Consider the following 18,416-nt stretch of genomic DNA (forward strand, 5'->3'; position numbering starts at 1 on the left):
AGGCACGGTGAATTGAATGCTGTTGATAAACGTTGTTACACTTTGCTTACCATCGTGCCATGGTATCATGCGTATGGATTGATGTCAACTATAAATAATGTACTTTTAAAGAATACTTCGGTTTATTTGTCTGGTTTTAATCCTTTGCAGTACTTGAAGTGTATTCAAGATTATAAGGTAAATTACAAATCTTATTTTGACAACTATGATTTTGTTCTTTCCTTGAAACAGAAAGGTGTCATGACACTCACGTTGGGTATTTGCTGCTAATTTCTATCAATTCTGCCCACTTTTATATGAATATAATGACGGTCCAGTCGATTGAACTTAAAGGTATTTCATAATTTTAATATTATGAAGAGAAATATGAGCTATGCAGAGTAAATAGTTTCGTGAAGAGTGGTCTACGAACTTCTATAATAGCCCCAGATTGTGCTCCAATTTTTATTACAAAACACGTCTAAAATTTATCTTTTTTCGATTGCATCTTTGAAATTATCATTGGAAGCTATGACTTAATATTTTTGACGTGACAACGTCTTATAATTCGATGGAGCCGGCTTCACGCACGAAAAAACATGACTCATGCGGCGTTACCTCGCTCTGAGGCGTTCCATTTAAGGCTTGAAGTGCAAGCGAGAGCGCGCAACGAGCGACAAAGAGGCACAATCGACCTCCGCGTTCGGCAGCGCTCGACAACTGTTTCTCTCCTACTTGAGTGAGTGATGCATCCGCGTGGACAGCTGCTATACAATAATACATTTACATGTTTTCGTCAAGTATGAAGTTCAGTGAAAAGTGAATGTGGTGTCAATTGTCCATACAAAATATCTAACAAACAAATAAAATTAAAATTTTCTTTTGAAAAATGAAACCATTCCATCAGTATTTTCTTATGACGTTGTCACGTTCAACTATCGTCAGTAAACAGACTTTACAGATAACCGATTTTTTTGGCCTTTATATTATATTATATATATTAAAGAAAATTAATTTCCTTTAATACGTAATGCTATTGCAAGATCGACGATAAGTTTCTAGTATGTATTTCATACAATTACGTCCGTGAAACTATAGGAATTTAATTGGACTAGCATTGTGTGTGATTTTATTTCCAAAGTTAAACTATGACGATACCTTTTCATTGGTAATAATCTAAGCGATGGTTGCATTTAAACTTTAAATCGATGCGATAGCTCAAACATGGTGCTGGTTAAAATTAAGTATTGTGTGAAATATCGAATGGAGAGTAAATGAAATGAGTTTCTCAAAGGGGGTACAAGAGAGTTGAAATGAATTGTTTTGTCGCCCTCTATGTGCAGAGCGTCTTATCACCAATTCGATTATTAAATTTATTATCTTTAAGGCGAAAATTAACGGGATAGTATCACATGGATGAATGGCAGATCGCAGTTTTGATTGCATTGTTTAACTCTTGTGAACCCGAAATGCATGCTGTTTCGTGACACAAATAGGCAAAAATGTAGTACTTACCCGTGCGTACCTTATAGACTATAAGTTTTCAATCTGATGTCTTATTTAAATTTTCTTTTTCAAAGCTGTCCAATTTATATTGGTAAAAAACCAGCTATGAAGAGGCAAATACTTAGTGAGAGTATTTAATATTTAATTTAAATTAATGTTAAAAATTATCTTTTCTTGTAGGTCAATGTTTTATTAGTTGTTCCGCCTATAGTCGTGTTTTTAGCGAAGGCTCCAATTGTAGGAAAATTTGATTTATCTTCAGTTAACCAAATATGGTGTGGTGCCGCTCCTCTTAATTCGGAAACTATTAATGAAACTCTGAAAAGGTACGAATAATAAATGCTAAATAGTATTATATATTGCACTCCATTTCATTCCAAAATAATGCAGTATTAAATGAGTGTAAGACAATGAAGACTTTCTTGTCACGCATTAGGAGGAGATATATTATCACCGATCACCCTCTTCGGCCAACCTATACCCTGGGCCAGGAAGGTCAAGTACCTGGGAGTCACCCTGGATGCATCTATGACATTCCGCCCGCATATAAAAACAGTCCGCGACCGTGCCGCATTTATTCTCGGCAGACTCTATCCCATGATCTGTAAGCGGAGTAAAATGTTCGGAACAAGGTGACACTTTACAAAACTTGCATAAGGCCCGTCATGACTTACGCAAGTGTGGTGTTCGCTCACGCGGCCCGCACACACATAGACATCCTCCAATCCCTACAATCCCGCTTTTGCAGGTTAGCCGTCGGGGCTCCGTGGTTCGTGAGGAACGTTGACCTACACGACGACCTGGGCCTCGAATCAATCCGGAAATACATGAAGTCAGCGTCGGAACGGTACTTCGATAAGACTTTGCGTCATGATAGTCGCCTTATCGTTGCTGCCGCTGACTACTCCCCGAATCCTGATCATGCAGGAGCCAGTCACCGTCGAAGCCCTAGACACGTCCTTACGGATCCATCAGATCCAATAACCTTTGCATTAGACGCCTTCAGCTCTAATCCTAGGAGCAGGCTTAGGGACCCCAGTAACCGTACTCGTCGAACTCGACAAAGAGGTCTAACCTAACCTAACCTAACCCATGTATCAGCCCGCTGAGTTTCTCGCCGGATCTTCTCAGCGGGTTGCGATTCCGATCCGGTAGTAGATTCATTCGCGAAGCAATTGCTCTTGAGTTGTTAGGTCTCCTTCAGAGGCGCTCGGGCAGTTGTTAGCAAATCCCACCCCTCCTGGCTGAGCCTTTGCTCGCCCACCTATCCTGGTGAAACTGGAAAGGCCTTCGGGACACCAGTAATCTTTCAATCATAAAAAAAAAAAACTTTCTTGTTCTCGGTTTAATATATACATTTAATATTAACATGAAGAGATGTCATTTTGAATCTTCGAAAAGTAGAGTATGTCTTTTTCAAGGACGACGATGGTAGCTACCCGGTTGGATTCAGTTATATCTATTTTTAATATTATTAACAGTCAACTCAAAGTATAGTAACCAATGGTCATTTTAAATTTATAATTTACAGATTGCCAAACTGTGAAGGAATTTTCCAAGGATACGGTATGACGGAGACTTCTGTCGCGGCGACAAAAGATATAAACAAAGATGGTGTTGTGCGCAAGCCTGGCAGTGGAGGTTATGTTCTGCCGGGCCTTCGTGCCAAGGTACCTACTGCGCTTTTATGATCTTTCGCGTATTACTTTGCTGATACGAAATCTCGATGCACACTCGCGCGTTGCACAGTCCTACTAAAATCCTTAAAGGCCATAAACAAGGCTGACAACAAAGAGATCTGAAATGTATGATGACCCAGGAATTACTAAAATCTAGAAATACTCGACGGCAACATCGGTAGTGCAAAACATGAAAAATACGAAAAAAATATTTGGATGTTAACGTACGTCAAAACCGTTTACTGCGACATCGTTTACTTACTTACTTACTGACTTAACTTTACGATGAATGATGATGATTAAATAACATTGTGTAATATATAAATGAAACCCGCAAAATAAAACTTACTTATTTACTATACAATCGAAGCTTAAACCTCAAGTCTCTAGATGGTGGCAGCGTTCATGTTGTTGATGTCTATGGACATGGATATTTTTTACTGGTGTTAGGACATATTGTGAGTCCGCACGGGTAGGTACCACCACCCTGCCTATTTCTGCCGTGAAGCAGTAATGCGTTTCGGTTTGAAAGGCGGGGCAGCTGTTGTACTATGTCTCAAGGTGTGTGGCGGCATTTACGCTGTAGATGTCTATGGGCTCCCGTAACCACTTAACACCAGGTGGGCCGTGAGCTCGTCCACCCATATAAGCAATAAAAGAAAATTAAAAAAAGCTCCGGCTACCAGTTAATACCAGGCGAGCAGTGGGCTAGTTTAATACAACATCTAACAAAAAAAAGGTAGACATGTTATTGATATTGTAAGATAATAGAACAAGTCAAATATTTAGTAACTTAACGCTATTTAAATATTATTGTACACAGAGTTTTCAGTGATAAAAGCTTTTGTAAAAATTCAAGGTGGTAAATATAGAAACCCGTGAAAGATTGGGACCGTATTGCGAAGGTGAAATTTGCTTCAAAGGACCGGTTATAATGAAAGGCTATGCAAATAATGAAAAAGCAACTGCTGAAATAACTGACGATGAAGGGTATCTAAATACTGGAGACATCGGATACTACGATGATGACGGCTGCTTCTTCGTTGTGGATCGACTGAAAGAACTCATCAAATACAAAGGACACCAGGTAGGTAACTGTTATCTATTTGCGTACACAGCTAGACAAGGCCCGCCCGACAAGAAGTGGCCATAAGAGTTTATTTATCGCATTATACTTATGAAAACGCATTATGCTTGTAACTATACTGAGATCTTAGAACTTATATCTCAAGGTGGGTGGCGCATTTACGTTGTAGATGTCCATATGGATGGGCTGTAGTAACCACTTAACACCAGGTGGGCTGTGAGCTCGTCCACCCATCTAAGCAATAAACAAAAAAAATTGAAGATTTGTAGTTGATTGAGGTTCAAAAATATAGCGTAAAAATAGAGCTATTATTTTATGATGGAAAAACATGTTTAAGACGTCCGCAGAATAGTCGTAATTGATATGCAATTGAATATGATATGCGAGATATATGTGTGTCTGTATGTTCACTTAAAATTACCTCACGTATTTAGCTTTCTGAATCGTATTATGGCTTTTGTGTTTTAATAGTCGTCGTGGCCTAAAGGATAAGACGTCCGGTGCATTCGTGTTGAAGCGATGCACCGGTGTTCGAATCCCGCAGGCGGGTACCAATTTTTCTAATGAAATATGTACTCAACAAATGTTCACGATTGACTTCCACGGTGAAGGAATTAACATCGTGTAATAAAAATCAAACCCGCAAAATTATAATTTGCGTAATTACTGGTGGTAGGACCTCTTGTAAGTCCGCGCGGATAGGTACCACCGCCCTGCTTATTTCTGCCGTGAAGCAGTAATGCGTTTCGGTTTGAAGGGTGGGGTAGCCGTTGTAACTATACTGAGATTTTAGAACTTGTATCTCAAGGTGGGTGGCGCGTCTACGTTGTAGATGTCTATGGGCTCCAGTAACCACTTAACATCAGGTGGGCTGTGAGCTCGTCCACCCATCTAAGCAATAAAAAAAAATAAAAAAATAATAATATAAAATTGCATTTTGTTGGGAGCAAAACTACGGTCGCAGCTAGTATTATATAGATGACTAGCTGACCCGGCAGACTTCGTAGTGCCTCAATCGATTAATGAAAGACACATCAAGGGGACACATCAAAGGAAAAACAAAATTGTTTGTTTTTATATAATTCCGAGCTTTTTTATATTTTCTCACCTTTTAAAACCTTCCCTGGACTTCCACGAATAATTCAAGACCTAAATTATCCAAATTGGTTCAGCCGTTCTCGAGTTTTAGCGAGACTAACGAACAGAAATTCATTTTTATATATATAGATATGATATAATCATATCCTCTCTCACAAACTAAACGAAGTCGCTCATAATGTACCTTTCGACTCCGATACGGATGAGTCCGTAGTTCATATGACATTATTATACGAGCTTGCACGGTCTGTTTGTTTATTTATTTATTTCTTGCTTAGTGGTGTAGACGAGCTCACAGCCCACCTGGTGTTAAGTGGTTACTGGAGCCCATAGACATCTACAACGTAAATGCGCCACACACCTGGAGATATAAGTTCTAAGATCTCAATATAGTCACAACGGCTGCCCCACCCTTCAAACCGAAACGCATTACTGCTTCAGGGCGGAAATAGGCGGGGTGGTGGTACCTACCCGCGCGGACTCACAAGAGGTCCTACCACCAGTAAAAAGTTGTTCACGGTTGTTACTACTGTTTGCTGCTGCTGAGAAGTGGCCCACTTTTCGATTTGCAAGGTGGGACGGTCGTTATACAACAGTATTATTGAGACTTCGACATCATGTACCTTTTCGTTTCACAGTATACGGCACTTATGTCAATAAAAATGTAGGTATCATCTTTTTTTTAACTTAAAACTAATGCGGTAATTCATTCTATCACGTAAATTCATTCTATCACGTAAAATGTGAGCATATTATACCTAGTCAGGTCATAAATTCTGTCACATGTTTAATGTAAAATAATTGAAACAAGTTTATTCATTATGTAACCATTCATATACCAAAATGAACTTAACAAAACATAGATTCTTATGACACTAAAGTTTATTCAAAATGACCTCCGTGATTTTGAATACAGGCCTTCAATCTGCGCGGCCAGTCGTCTATCGCAGCACGAACGAGGTCCATGTCAATATCGGCGGCTGCCTTAATCAAGGATATCTTGAGTGACTCCAAATTGGGATGAGGCTTTGAGCACGCCTTTTCCTCCAAGTGTTGCCATATCTTGTAATCTAACGGATTCAAAACTGGAGGAGGGCCAGTCTTCGTGCCGGATGAAGTCGATTTCACGCGCCGCCAGCCAGTCTTGTGTGCTCTTCGCTCTATGAGCTGGCGCCGAATCTTGTTGGAATACCCAGTGCCTGTTATTGAACATGGTATGAGAAACAAGTTCCACAAGGTTCGTCAGGACTGTATTTTGATACACAACTGCATTCGTTTTTACACCTTTCTCACAAAAATGTACCTCTGTTAAGCCCTAATAAGAAACTCCCAACCATACCATGAGCGAGGATGGAAAATGACCTCGTTGGACACGCGGAATACGGTTGCTCGCTTCTTCACTACTGTGTGCGTACACCTTATCATTTTGTTTGCTGTAGCTCTCTTCTACGGTAAAAATTTTTTCATCCGAAAAAAGAATTTCCCGATATTTTTTTCCCGCGTACCGCTTCAACAAAGCGCGGCATCTCTTCAGTCTCAGGTCCATTAGACGAACATTCAAACGATGTCCTGTTTTTCTTCGATATGCCCGAAGCCCTAAGTCTTCATTTAACACCCTTTTCACCGTGGTTCTGCTTAACCCCATCTGCAGGGCTAACAGTTTCTGCTTACGTTTGGGATTTCTTTGAATTCGCGCCTTCACAGCTTTTATCACTGCTGGAGTCCTAACAGACCGAGGGCGACCACTTCTTGACCTGTCATCTATACTAGAGTCTTCATTGTATCGTTTGATGGTACGATAAACGAATCTTTTGGAATATATTCAAATTTTTCATTATGTTAAAAATTTGAATTGGCGCGTAACCGCAACGATGCAACGCAATAACTGCAACACGGTCTTCTTTAAGCGTCCACTCCATATTTAAAAATGAGTAAAATTCTAAAAGTATACATTTTTATTTTCATGAACAATTCGAAATTCGAATTCAATAAACTTTTTTGTGGCCAGCATTCTAAAAGAAAAGTTTTTACTGTGTGACAATACTTATGACCTGACTAGTTATACTATTTATATAATACTTTATCTAAAGTCCATTATCATTAGATATCAACAAATAATTTACAAAGCAATGTTATCGAGCAGGTAAATAATTATCTCATTGTTTGGAAAATACGTTATAGGCTCAGTTAAAACAATGCCTATAATTTTCACCTGCCGACTGATTTACTTATTTTGGAACTTGGTCGTTATTGCCTTTTTTAGAGTCAACTTTTTTTATATAGTATATGAAATGTTTCCGTAATGTTAGCCGAAGACAGGATGAGATGGAACAACATCGTGAGGACGGAACTTTTACACGGAGGTGATCATGATCATTAGACTGATAAACAAGACTAGAGAATCACCAAAAGAGAAAATTCGATACACGAAACGAATATAATTGTCTCTAGGAATCTAGTAAGCCTAACGCAGTGATGATTATCGAAAAATCTGGCGAACACTAGTAATCTATACTAATATCATAAAGAGGAAAGATTTGTTTGTTTGTTTGTATTGAATAGGCTCCGAAACTACTGAACCGATTTAAAAAATTCTTTCACTGTTGGAAAGCTACGCTATCCCCGGGTGACATAGGCTATATTTATTATAATATATTTTCAAAAAATTAGGGATCCCTACTGAAACTCCAATAATGTAATTCAATGTGTAAAAAAATTACCTAAAATTCTTTACATCGCGTACGCTACTTCCCAAGCGAAGCCGGGGCGGGCCGCTAGTGATACATTAAAACCTAAGCCTGTACGTAAATCTATCACAGAATTTCTTAAAACGTAAAAGTTAGAATAATTTATCTTTTATCTACACTATACGTGATATACGTGTAACTATACTTGAGACCTTAGAACTTATATCTCAAGGTGGGTGGCGCATTTACGTTGGATGTCTATGGGCTCCGGTAACCACTTAACACCAGGTGGGCTGTGAGCTCGTCCATCCATCTATCTCAATATTTTTATATTAAGATCATAAATGGTTAACAATTACTGGCTCCATTTTTTTAAGTTAATCTTTGATATCTCTTTGTTAGATCATTAACCTCTTTGCACCCAAATAATAATTGTTGAGCAGTCGCCTGGCCTTGGATAATGATAAGTGGGCCTCAACTTTCCTTTATTTATAATTAAGGAGCTCATTATCACTAATGCTTTAAGTTAACCTTCGAAACTTTTATCGGAAAACATGTCTTTTCGGATGCGCTCTCAGTGATTTTAGGCTCACTAAGCACTAGTCACCGCTCTCGTGAGAAAAGAGTTCGACATGCAACCTACACACAACCCGTTGAGTTTTTCGTCGGATCTTCTTAGTGAGTCGTAATACCGAACCAGTGTTAGATTCTGCGAAGCACTGTTCTTGCTAGGGCTTGTGTTTTGCTAAATTCCCCCAGGTTGAGCTCGTGAGCTCATTAAAGCGTAAGTAAAGGCAGCGTTGTAGGAGTAATCTCGTTTAACGCACCCGTTTAGCCCCATGTAACCGGTTATATGCAATTGATTCACATTGAACTTTTTTCGTTAAAATGGGTTTAAATCGAATGTTAAGGAAAACAATATCGTGTACTATAAATAAATATATATTTACCAACGATCACGCCACGTTAACTGGTCCCGTGCTAAGTTCGTAAAGAGCTTGTGTCACAGGTACCAGATAACGGAAATAAATGTATGATTTTTATTACACACTTACATATATATAATATACATCCATAACCCTGGAAAATACATTTTATATTTATCATAAAAATATCTTCCCTTGGCTTAGAACAAATATGCGGGAAATCCCTGCGTTAAATGAGTCGTAAATGAAGGTTATGAAATCGCGTAATATTAAAGTGCATTTTAAGAATACGGCGTTATAGAGGGGATTACTGTATTTACATATTTTATATAAACATATCAATGTAACCAGTGTCCGTCCAATCATAGAAATTCGTACGTGACCGTTGTTGTATCACATTTTCTCTTTTGTGTTACTTAAAACCTTAATGCTAAATATTTTTTTTGTAAAACTACAATGAACACACACAATTACAGCTCAACATTTTTACCAAAATTACATGGTAAAGTAAAATTGTGTTAATCTGATTTAATTTAATATGTTAGGTAGCCCCGGCAATGATAGAGCGCGTACTGCTGCAGCACAGCGACGTGTTGGAGTGTGGAGTGGTGGGAGCGCCCGACGAGTTGGCTGGCGAGCTGCCCACCGCCTTCGTAGTGCCCAAGCCTGACGTCACGCTTACAGAAAGAGAACTGCTAGACTTTACTAATGAACGGGTCAGTAACATAATTTGACTTAGCATTGCAGCTTACTACAGCTGCTGTGGTGGAATATTATGGATATTTTATAGTACATTGTGCACCAAGGGAGGAAATGTCCAACTTTTGTCCCGCGGTGCACATACTATTTTTTCTCCTACCAGGCCGAAAGCTCGTGGAGTAGCGAGTCGGGGTCCGGGGGCGGGGGTAGTGGGGCCGGAGCCCCCCATACTCATAAAAAAAAACAATTTAACGGTTTTTTAATTTTTAAATAAACTACTACTAGTTGAATAAGAACTGTCTGATGAACTCATATTTGTTTAATACTTCAATATTAAATTTCATTGCCTTTTGTTTATTTCACTTTTACACTAAACACAATATTGCAAATTACCCGAGCACAACAATGGCGGAGAATCTTAGAGTGCGTGAGAGCAGAGGGAGACACTAACGCGCATGCGCACTTGTACCCAGGGAGAAAAAGTTACACTTTCTTCCCTGTACAGCGGGACGAAAACCGAACTTTCGGCGTAGGTAGGAGAAAAAAGTATTATGGTAACATGAGATTGTAAGGCGTTGAAGGGTATAATATATGTATAATGATAACGATAATCTTGAACCTCAGTACCTAAAAGCAAATTATTTTCACTCTTGATAGTGAAAATGAAACAGTCTTGGAGTGGCAACAGAAGACAGACTATTTTTAATTAGTTTATAGATATTAATTTAGCTAAGTAAGCGTGCTCCCTGCTCACTCATGTTGTGTGATTATGAAAGTTGGCAGCCTGAGAACGTCACAATATGAATGCTTATTGCCCACCTTGAAATAAGGTTAATACCCCAGCTTGCATGCAGTTGCAGCTTGCAACGATTGTCAAACCTTTGGATTGGAAGGCACGATTGCGTACAAGAAATAGGTTGAATAGTGCTAGCCTCTTGTACGGGCTCGCAACCCTCCATACTACCGATGCTAAATATAGATATTTGGGATTAAGCAATTTGTGAGAAAAATAATTGATAATGCTACCGCTACTACGGGCAGGAAAGTAATAAGCCAGCAGAACAATGTACCTGTATTTCCTAATTGTAAGCCGGACATATTATTTGCATTTAGGTCATCTGACCATGGATAAGTCCGATAGTTCAAATGGACCGATCTATAAACAGGATTTTTTTGGTTCTAAAACAAAAAATTAAAAGTACCCGCTTTTGCTTATTGTTAATGAGAAGGTGAACTTTCGAGCGTTGGGCTAGACATTTAAAAAACTCGCACTAAGCACACTGAAATTTAGGTTTTATTATAAGGCCATTAAAATAGAAAGTGCAATTTTTGTTCAATATCATTATGGGGTTTTTATGGAATATGTGCTTGTAGAAGCAGCCGTAGTTAAGCTGCTTCAACTAGCTAGATTTTTTAGGCGCTGGCATGAAGGATAAGTAGCATAGAGAGAATAAATATTTGTTATGTCGTTTATGTAACGTTTAATGTATATAGCAGGGGTGGCCAACTTAATTAGAACCAAGATCTACTGACAAAACACTGCGATCTGCCAATGACCTTTCTTGATAATGAAACAAATAAGTAGCATGTTTTCTTTTATTAAAAATATTAAAATAAACCTGAAATTATATAATAAAAGAGAACTATTGTGTACAAGATAGGATAAATAATGTGACGTAATGGTCGTTGACAAATGATACAAGATGAAGATGATGCGTGCAGCAATTGGTGATTACGTTGCGCAGTCTGTTCTATGTATTTATATTTTTATCTTGCCACGATCGACTGAACTAATAGCCACGATCGACCGGTCGATCGCGATCTACCGGTTGGCCTCCCCTGGTATATAGGATGGGGTACAATATAGGTAGATTTTTTTATTTATTGCTTAGGTGGGTGGACAAGCTCACAGCCTACCTGATGTTAAGTGGTTACTGGAGCTATATAGACATCTACAACGTAAATGCGCCACCCACCTTGAGATATGAGTTCTAAGTAAATTAACTAAGTAATCTAACTTAAATAACTCAATATAAAGGTAAGTGAAAAATAGCGCACAGCACGGTAAACTGTTTAGCGAATGATTGGGCTACAATCATAAGCGACAGGCGTAAGGCGGTTGCCCAAATACACGGTCCCTTTCGACTGTAAGCTTTGCTTTGACATAGCTACGTCACTCTTTAAGTTTATCTGGTATATTGAGGATGGTTTTCTCGATGGCTAAAAAATCCCTCAGTTACCAAATGCTCACTAATTTGCATACGAATAACATCTATTTTTTATTTTGCAATTATTTCATGTTTATATGCAAATAGCTGTACAAATAAGCTACAAAAATAGATTTCTTATCTGTTTTAGTTGTCATCTACATCAAGACTCCACGGTGGTATTATATTCGTCAAAGAAATACCAAAAAACGCGTCTGGAAAAATACTGCGGCGTGTACTCAAACAAAGAATTGCAGAAATGAAGAAAAGCAAATTATAATTGAAGTCACTTCAGTGGTCAATGTTATTCTGTAATATAATTTGTGGACTATCTTCTCTCTGATCAAAAGGATATAAAAACTATTATTAATCTCTTCAGTGAAATTGGCCCAAATTATTTATATTTTTATCTCTACGCTAAATGGCCACATATTATTATGTGGACATAATTTTTCTAATCAATATTCACTATTTCTATTTTTTTTCTACTTATTGAATTGTTTACCTATAAAGTGAAAAATCTCCATAAAGAATAAATTAAACTCATTATTATTTTATTTTACAAAAATTCGTCCCCGAAGAGATTAAACTTGCTGTAGTTAAATCTACTAACACTTTTCCTGTAACGCATTGCAAGCACCGCAAGCCTCTCGGGCAAAACATACTTTGTGAGTGCAACTTTTACATTAATGAATTAGACTTTGAGGCTGATTTAATTATTGTATTACTAATATAATAATTATATATTATATATATACCTAACGGCGGGCCGGGAATATTTAGAATTTTTAGAAACCGTGACGTTAGTGGGGCTGACGTCACCTCTTTCGCCGCTGGGCTCACTCATTGCAAAAACGAACACACCAAATTGATTTCAGCAATGTTTGTCCGTATTAGTAATACAATAATTGAATCTGCCTTAAAGTCTAAATCATTAATGTAAAAGTTGCACTCACAAAGTATGTTTTGCCCGAGATGCTTGCGATGCTTGCAATGCGTTAGATATACCGTCTGAACCGGGAGCCTTGTGAGGACGTAGGTCTTTGATTAGGTCCGTCGGGGTAACGGGTGGTAGCGCGTTCGAGGGTGGCCAGGTGGCTCTACGTTCGATCTCACTGTCTACTATTTCTACATGAACAGGGTCCGCGGATTGAGTGTTGGGCGTGCATGGAGTAAGCACTGTATCGGCCAGTAGCTCTGCTTTTTCGTCGTCATCGAACGTCGCGAGTCGGCCTGACGACTACGAGCCTCGGCCTACGAGCGGAGGCATAGTTACTGTCGTATGCGATTTGAGAGTTCGAGCTAAGCGGTACTAAGACCGTTGGGAGGGTGCGAGTCCTTCTAAGAAATCAGACCATCTGGCATCTCCGACTTCGGCGATGCGAGATTTTACGTCGCGTTGTAGGCCACACATTCGAATTCGATTTTCCTCGTTAGGATACCTATCGTACGCGCGGATCGAGGCGTTTTTGGCTCTAAGGAGTTCTCTAACATCGTCGGCAAATTTAAAGCGGTGAAGGAAGTCCTCCGCTACAACTTGCTTCGATGACCTATCTAATGTCGAGGTGATGTGTGACGTTACGATGTCTATGGCTTCAGCAGTATCTTGAGGGGACGGGGTGGAGTCCGGACTGAATGGGAGCGATGGTGGATCAGATTTATCCAGGCTCATGCCCAGCGTATACCAATCCACCACAGTCCTCGTGACGGGAACGGAATTGGGAGCGCGACCGAACTTCATAACGACGGGACGGGGGTCAACGTGCATACGCAGAGTTACGTTTTTTAGTAATGCTATATCGAGTATATCTGGGCGATGTACGATATATAGCGGGTAGCGGAGAGACGAGATTGAAAGCGAGATCATCGACTAGGGCGTCGAGGCGTCTGCCGTTGGGGGTTGTGGTATGCGCAATGCAGGGCTTCTTCTATGACGGTACCACCACCAGGAGCAGGGAGCCTGTCGTTCAGAACCATGTTATAGTTCACGATTTTAGGGTCGCAGCGGTTGCGGCGGCTGTCGTGCGGATTATGTAGGGGTCTCCTGCATTAAAAAAGATGTCAATTTGATGGTCACGCAAAAAAATCACTAACATAATCACGTTGATTTGCGAGACCGTACGCGTTAAAAGATCCTATCGTTACTGATAGGGCTTTCAACCTACTATTTGTACGCCATTGATTACCGGCGGAGTGAGGGGAGGATGTTCGTATTTAACAACGCCTGTACGTCGGCGTATTCCTGCACAACGGCGATGAAGTGCTGTGCAGTGGAGGCGGCGCGGATGGTGTCGCCCAAAGCGTTTACGCGCTCAAAGTTGATCGACTGAAAAAAGTCGATCGCTAGAGCGAGATTGTCAGACGCGGTCGAAGGGTGAGTCCTGTGTGCATGCGATGCACCGTAGGCCTTGTTCGAGAAGGTCGGCCTTGACGAGCCCGGCATCTAATTCCTTCGGTACGCCGCGTATGACCGCGCGGAGTTCACGCTCCTCCTGAAGCGTATAAGGGTGAAAACATTTACGCTCCTTTCGGAGGTAGCTTGAGAGAGCCCCTAGGGTCGTCGGGTGTAGTTACTTTAATCTGAATCTCGTTCCCGAGATTACGAGCACTGATAAAATTTATATTTAAGGGCCAAATTCTATTGTACCCGGGCGGCAGACAATGCATTACATATAGGCGCAGGTAGAAATTCTCAAGAAACACTTGGGAGGTAGATCTGCCATGAAGCGATCAAACGGTCGATGAACACTTCCTTACGCGACTGGTGCTTGACTCAGCTCGAATGACTTTGTAGTATTGCACTATAATGTACTATATATACTGTGCCAAAGTTTATTATAATTATCGCATACTTATTAGATTCATGCAATGACTCCCAGTGACCAAGATGACAAGCACCACGTTTCCAAGTATCCATTTATTAGACTCCTGTTAGTTGGTTCTATATAGCTACTTATTTTCTTTATCTATACTTATAATATTATAAAGCTGAAGAGTTTGTTTGTTTGAACGCGCTAATCTGAGGAACTACTGGTCCGATTTCCCGATTCTTTCAGTATTAGATAGCCCATTTATTGAGGAAGGCTATATATAGGTTATATAACATCACGCTAAGACCAATGCAGGCGGAGCACCAATAAATAATGTTTCAAAATCGGGGTTTTTACCCTTTTAAAAGCTTCCGACTGCGTGCTCTGCGGAAACGGTTAAAGTTTCGCTAAAGTAATGTATGAGAGAATTGTTACCCTTTAAAAGATCTAAAAAAGGTCCGCGACAACATATGTCTATACCAAGTCAGGTCATAAATTCTGTCACATGTTTAATGTAAAATAATTGAAACAAGTTTATTCATTATGTAACCATTCATATACCAAAATGAACTTAACAAAACATAGATTCTTATGACACTAAAGTTTATTCAAAATGACCTCCGTGATTTTGAATACAGGCCTTCAATCTGCGCGGCCAGTCGTCTATCGCAGCACGAACGAGGTCCATGTCAATATCGGCGGCTGCCTTAATCAAGGATGTCTTGAGTGACTCCAAATTGGGATGAGGCTTTGAGCACGCCTTTTCCTCCAAGTGTTGCCATATCTTGTAATCTAACGGATTCAAATCTGGACTGGAGGAGAGCCAGTCTTCGTGCCGGATGAAGTCGATTTCACGTGCCGCCAGCCAGTCTTGTGTGCTCTTCGTTCTATGAGCTGGCGCCGAATCTTGTTGGAATACCCAGTGCCTGTTATTGAACATGGTATGAGAAACAGGTTCCACAAGGTTCGTCAGGACTGTATTTTGATACACAACTGCATTCGTTCTCACAAAAATGTACCTCTGTTAAGCCCCAATAAGAAACTCCCAACCATACCATGAGCGAGGATGGAAAATGACCTCGTTGGACACGCGGAATACGGTTGCTCGCTTCTTCACTACTGTGTGCGTGCACCTTATCATTTTGTTTGTTGTAGCTCTCTTCTACGGTAAAAATTTTTTCATCCGAAAAAAGAATTTCCCGATATTTTTTTCCCGCGTACCGCTTCAACAAAGCGCGGCATCTCTTCAGTCTCAGCTCTATTAGACGAGCATTCAAACGATTTCCTGTTTTTCTTCGATATTCCCGAAGCCCTAAGTCTTTATTTAACACCCTTTTCACCGTGGTTCTGCTTAACCCCATCTGAAGGGCCAACAGTTTCTGCTTACGTTTGGGATTTCTTTGAATTCGCGCCTTCACAGCTTTTATCACTGCTGGAGTCCTAACAGACTGAGGGCGACCACTTCTTGACCTGTCATCTACACTAGTCTTCATTGTATCGTTTGATGGTACGATAAACGAATTTTTTGGTTATATTAAAAATTTTCAGTATGTTAAAAATTTGAATTGGCGCGTAACCGCAACGATGCAACGCAATAACTACAACACGGTCTTCTTTAAGCGTCCACTCCATATTTAAAAATGAGTAAAATGCTAAAAGTATACATTTTTATTTTCATGAATAATTCGAAATTCGAATTCAATAAACTTTTTTGTGGCCAGCATTCTAAAAGAAAAGTTTTTACTGTATGACAATACTTATGACCTGACTACTTATATTAAGGTTGGCTCACTATAACGTTTTTTTATGTTAAACAAATTTGTTCTAAAAAAAGCATTTTTTGTGAAGGTGTTTTTATAAAGATAATATTAATCCCTGTCCAAATAAATACGTTATTCATTACGATATTGAAAAACCCAAATAATTTCAAGACAGGCTTTGACAATTATAGTTTTTACTGAATATCTCCAAGATACCATCATCAGATCTTGATGTAAACAAGACCATTCGGGAAGTCAACTCTTTCGAACAAAATTGATAACTTCCACTTTTGAAGTCTGTTAAAAAGCGTGCTTTTGGTACCTTAAAAATAACTCCTTAAAATTCTATTATTTCAAAATATTTTCACTTTCTACGTAAATGAAGAGGTGGGTAAAATTTAGCGTTATGCCAAAGTAACTATTCCACGCGGACGAAGTCGCGGGCAAAAGATAGTAAATAATATTTTTTGAAGTTTTTCTTTTGTATATTGCCTTTGTTCTGCAAGAGATCATTTATTGACCTTCGAAAAAAGAATAATATTATTACGAATATATGTAAATTGTAAGAATTTTAGGAAACAAATAACTCGTTGGCCTTGTTTTTATGACTGTTTTTTTTTTAAATTTTGGGTAAAGTTAGATTTTTAAGTTATTTCTTATATATGTATGTATATTATGATCATATAATAATGGTGAACTAATCATTGTATTAAATTAATTGTTTAAATTAAATTGTATAAATAATTGAATTATTAAAGTTGAGATAAAGTTCTTTTTTCATTTCAATATATCTAAATGTAAGCCACCAGACGAGCCAGATCGGTTGCTATTTTGAACTCTTTTTTTTCCTGGTATCCTATGAGGCTGTTCCAACTGTCCTGATGGGTAGATGTGCTCACGGGCTCAACCTGAGAGAATTTCCTAACACTAGCCCTAGTCAGAGCAGTGCATCTTAATAACTTCTACGCTTTCTTAACTTAGCGAATCTTATCTATTCTAATCAGAACGTCCAAAATGAATGTAGGCTTTCAGCTCTACGGCTCAAATACAATAAAATATAGAAATTATTTTATTATTTTGACTAGACTAGCTCATGGTCCACCTGATATAAGTAGTTAGTGGTAATATTTTTAAATGGGCTCTACACACGTAGTTGATCTCTTGTTATAATTTAATATCTTAGTATTAAGACAACCACCTAGAAATGTTTTTGGGCCGAATCTCTCACAGGTTTCACACGATTGAGATTCGCTACCCATATAATGATATGGGTAACGGATTGGTTACTTAGGGGACCCAGCACCCGGCCTACCTGGTGCTAAGTGGTTACCGGAGACCACAGATATCACAACGTCAATGTCGCCACCCACCTTCGAGCGTGACGTCTAAGTCTCAATTGTATATATGTGCATATATGTGTATAATATAACGGCTGTTCCATCTTTTATGCAATCGTGCTTCATGTAATTCAGATCGAACGGCCATGTTTAGGGTTATTCGGGAAACCTACTGGATTTATAGTTCGCTGGTTTTTCTGACAACAGCATTTAAAAAGGGAATTGATATGAATCATTCGCACAACGCTTGAGATATTATTGGAGTTTGATTGAAGTGATTTACAGACGGTAAATATATAGTACTAATTCTGCGGCACGGACCATTAAGATACATCTATGCAAATATATTAAATGTATAATCTATGATCTATGCAAGTAATTAGAAATCGAACATGTGGCATGCTTTCAAACAATAAAAAGATAATTAAACCTCTTGGGGAAACCGAATAAGTTCTAAGGTCTCAGTATAGTCACAACGGCTGCCCCACCCTTCAAACCGAAACGCATTACTGCTTCACGGCAGAAATAGGCGGGGCGGTGGTACCTACCCGTGTGGATTCACAAGAGGTCCTACCACCAGTAATTACGCAAATTATAATTTTGCGGGTTTGATTTTTATTACTCGATGTTATTCCTTCACC

General features: G+C 39.2%; 1 protein-coding gene across 1 annotated transcript; it reads left to right on the forward strand.

Annotated features, from left to right (window-relative positions):
• LOC114248010 (luciferin 4-monooxygenase-like) lies at positions 1–12,410 on the forward strand. The gene is made up of 6 exons (XM_089738616.1): positions 1–177; positions 1,666–1,811; positions 3,017–3,155; positions 4,024–4,251; positions 9,508–9,678; positions 12,020–12,410. The coding sequence occupies exons 1-6, from the start codon at positions 82–84 to the stop codon at positions 12,146–12,148; spliced, it is 909 nt and encodes a 302-aa protein (XP_089594742.1). The 5' UTR covers positions 1–81; the 3' UTR covers positions 12,149–12,410.
• Positions 12,411–18,416: the final 6,006 nt, after the last annotated feature.

Source organism: Bombyx mandarina, chromosome 25 (genome assembly GCF_030267445.1).
Source record: "Bombyx mandarina strain Sakado chromosome 25, ASM3026744v2".
NCBI lineage: Eukaryota > Metazoa > Arthropoda > Insecta > Lepidoptera > Bombycidae > Bombyx > Bombyx mandarina.

Excerpts from the sequence above, each read along its gene's own strand:
- LOC114248010 (XM_089738616.1), top strand. The coding sequence starts at position 82 with ATGTCAACTATAAATAATGTACTTTTAAAGAATACTTCGGTTTATTTG. Across the intron at positions 3,156-4,023 it reads TGCCGGGCCTTCGTGCCAAG|GTGGTAAATATAGAAACCCG; the intron begins GTACCTACTGCG and ends TAAAAATTCAAG. Across the intron at positions 4,252-9,507 it reads TCAAATACAAAGGACACCAG|GTAGCCCCGGCAATGATAGA; the intron begins GTAGGTAACTGT and ends TTAATATGTTAG.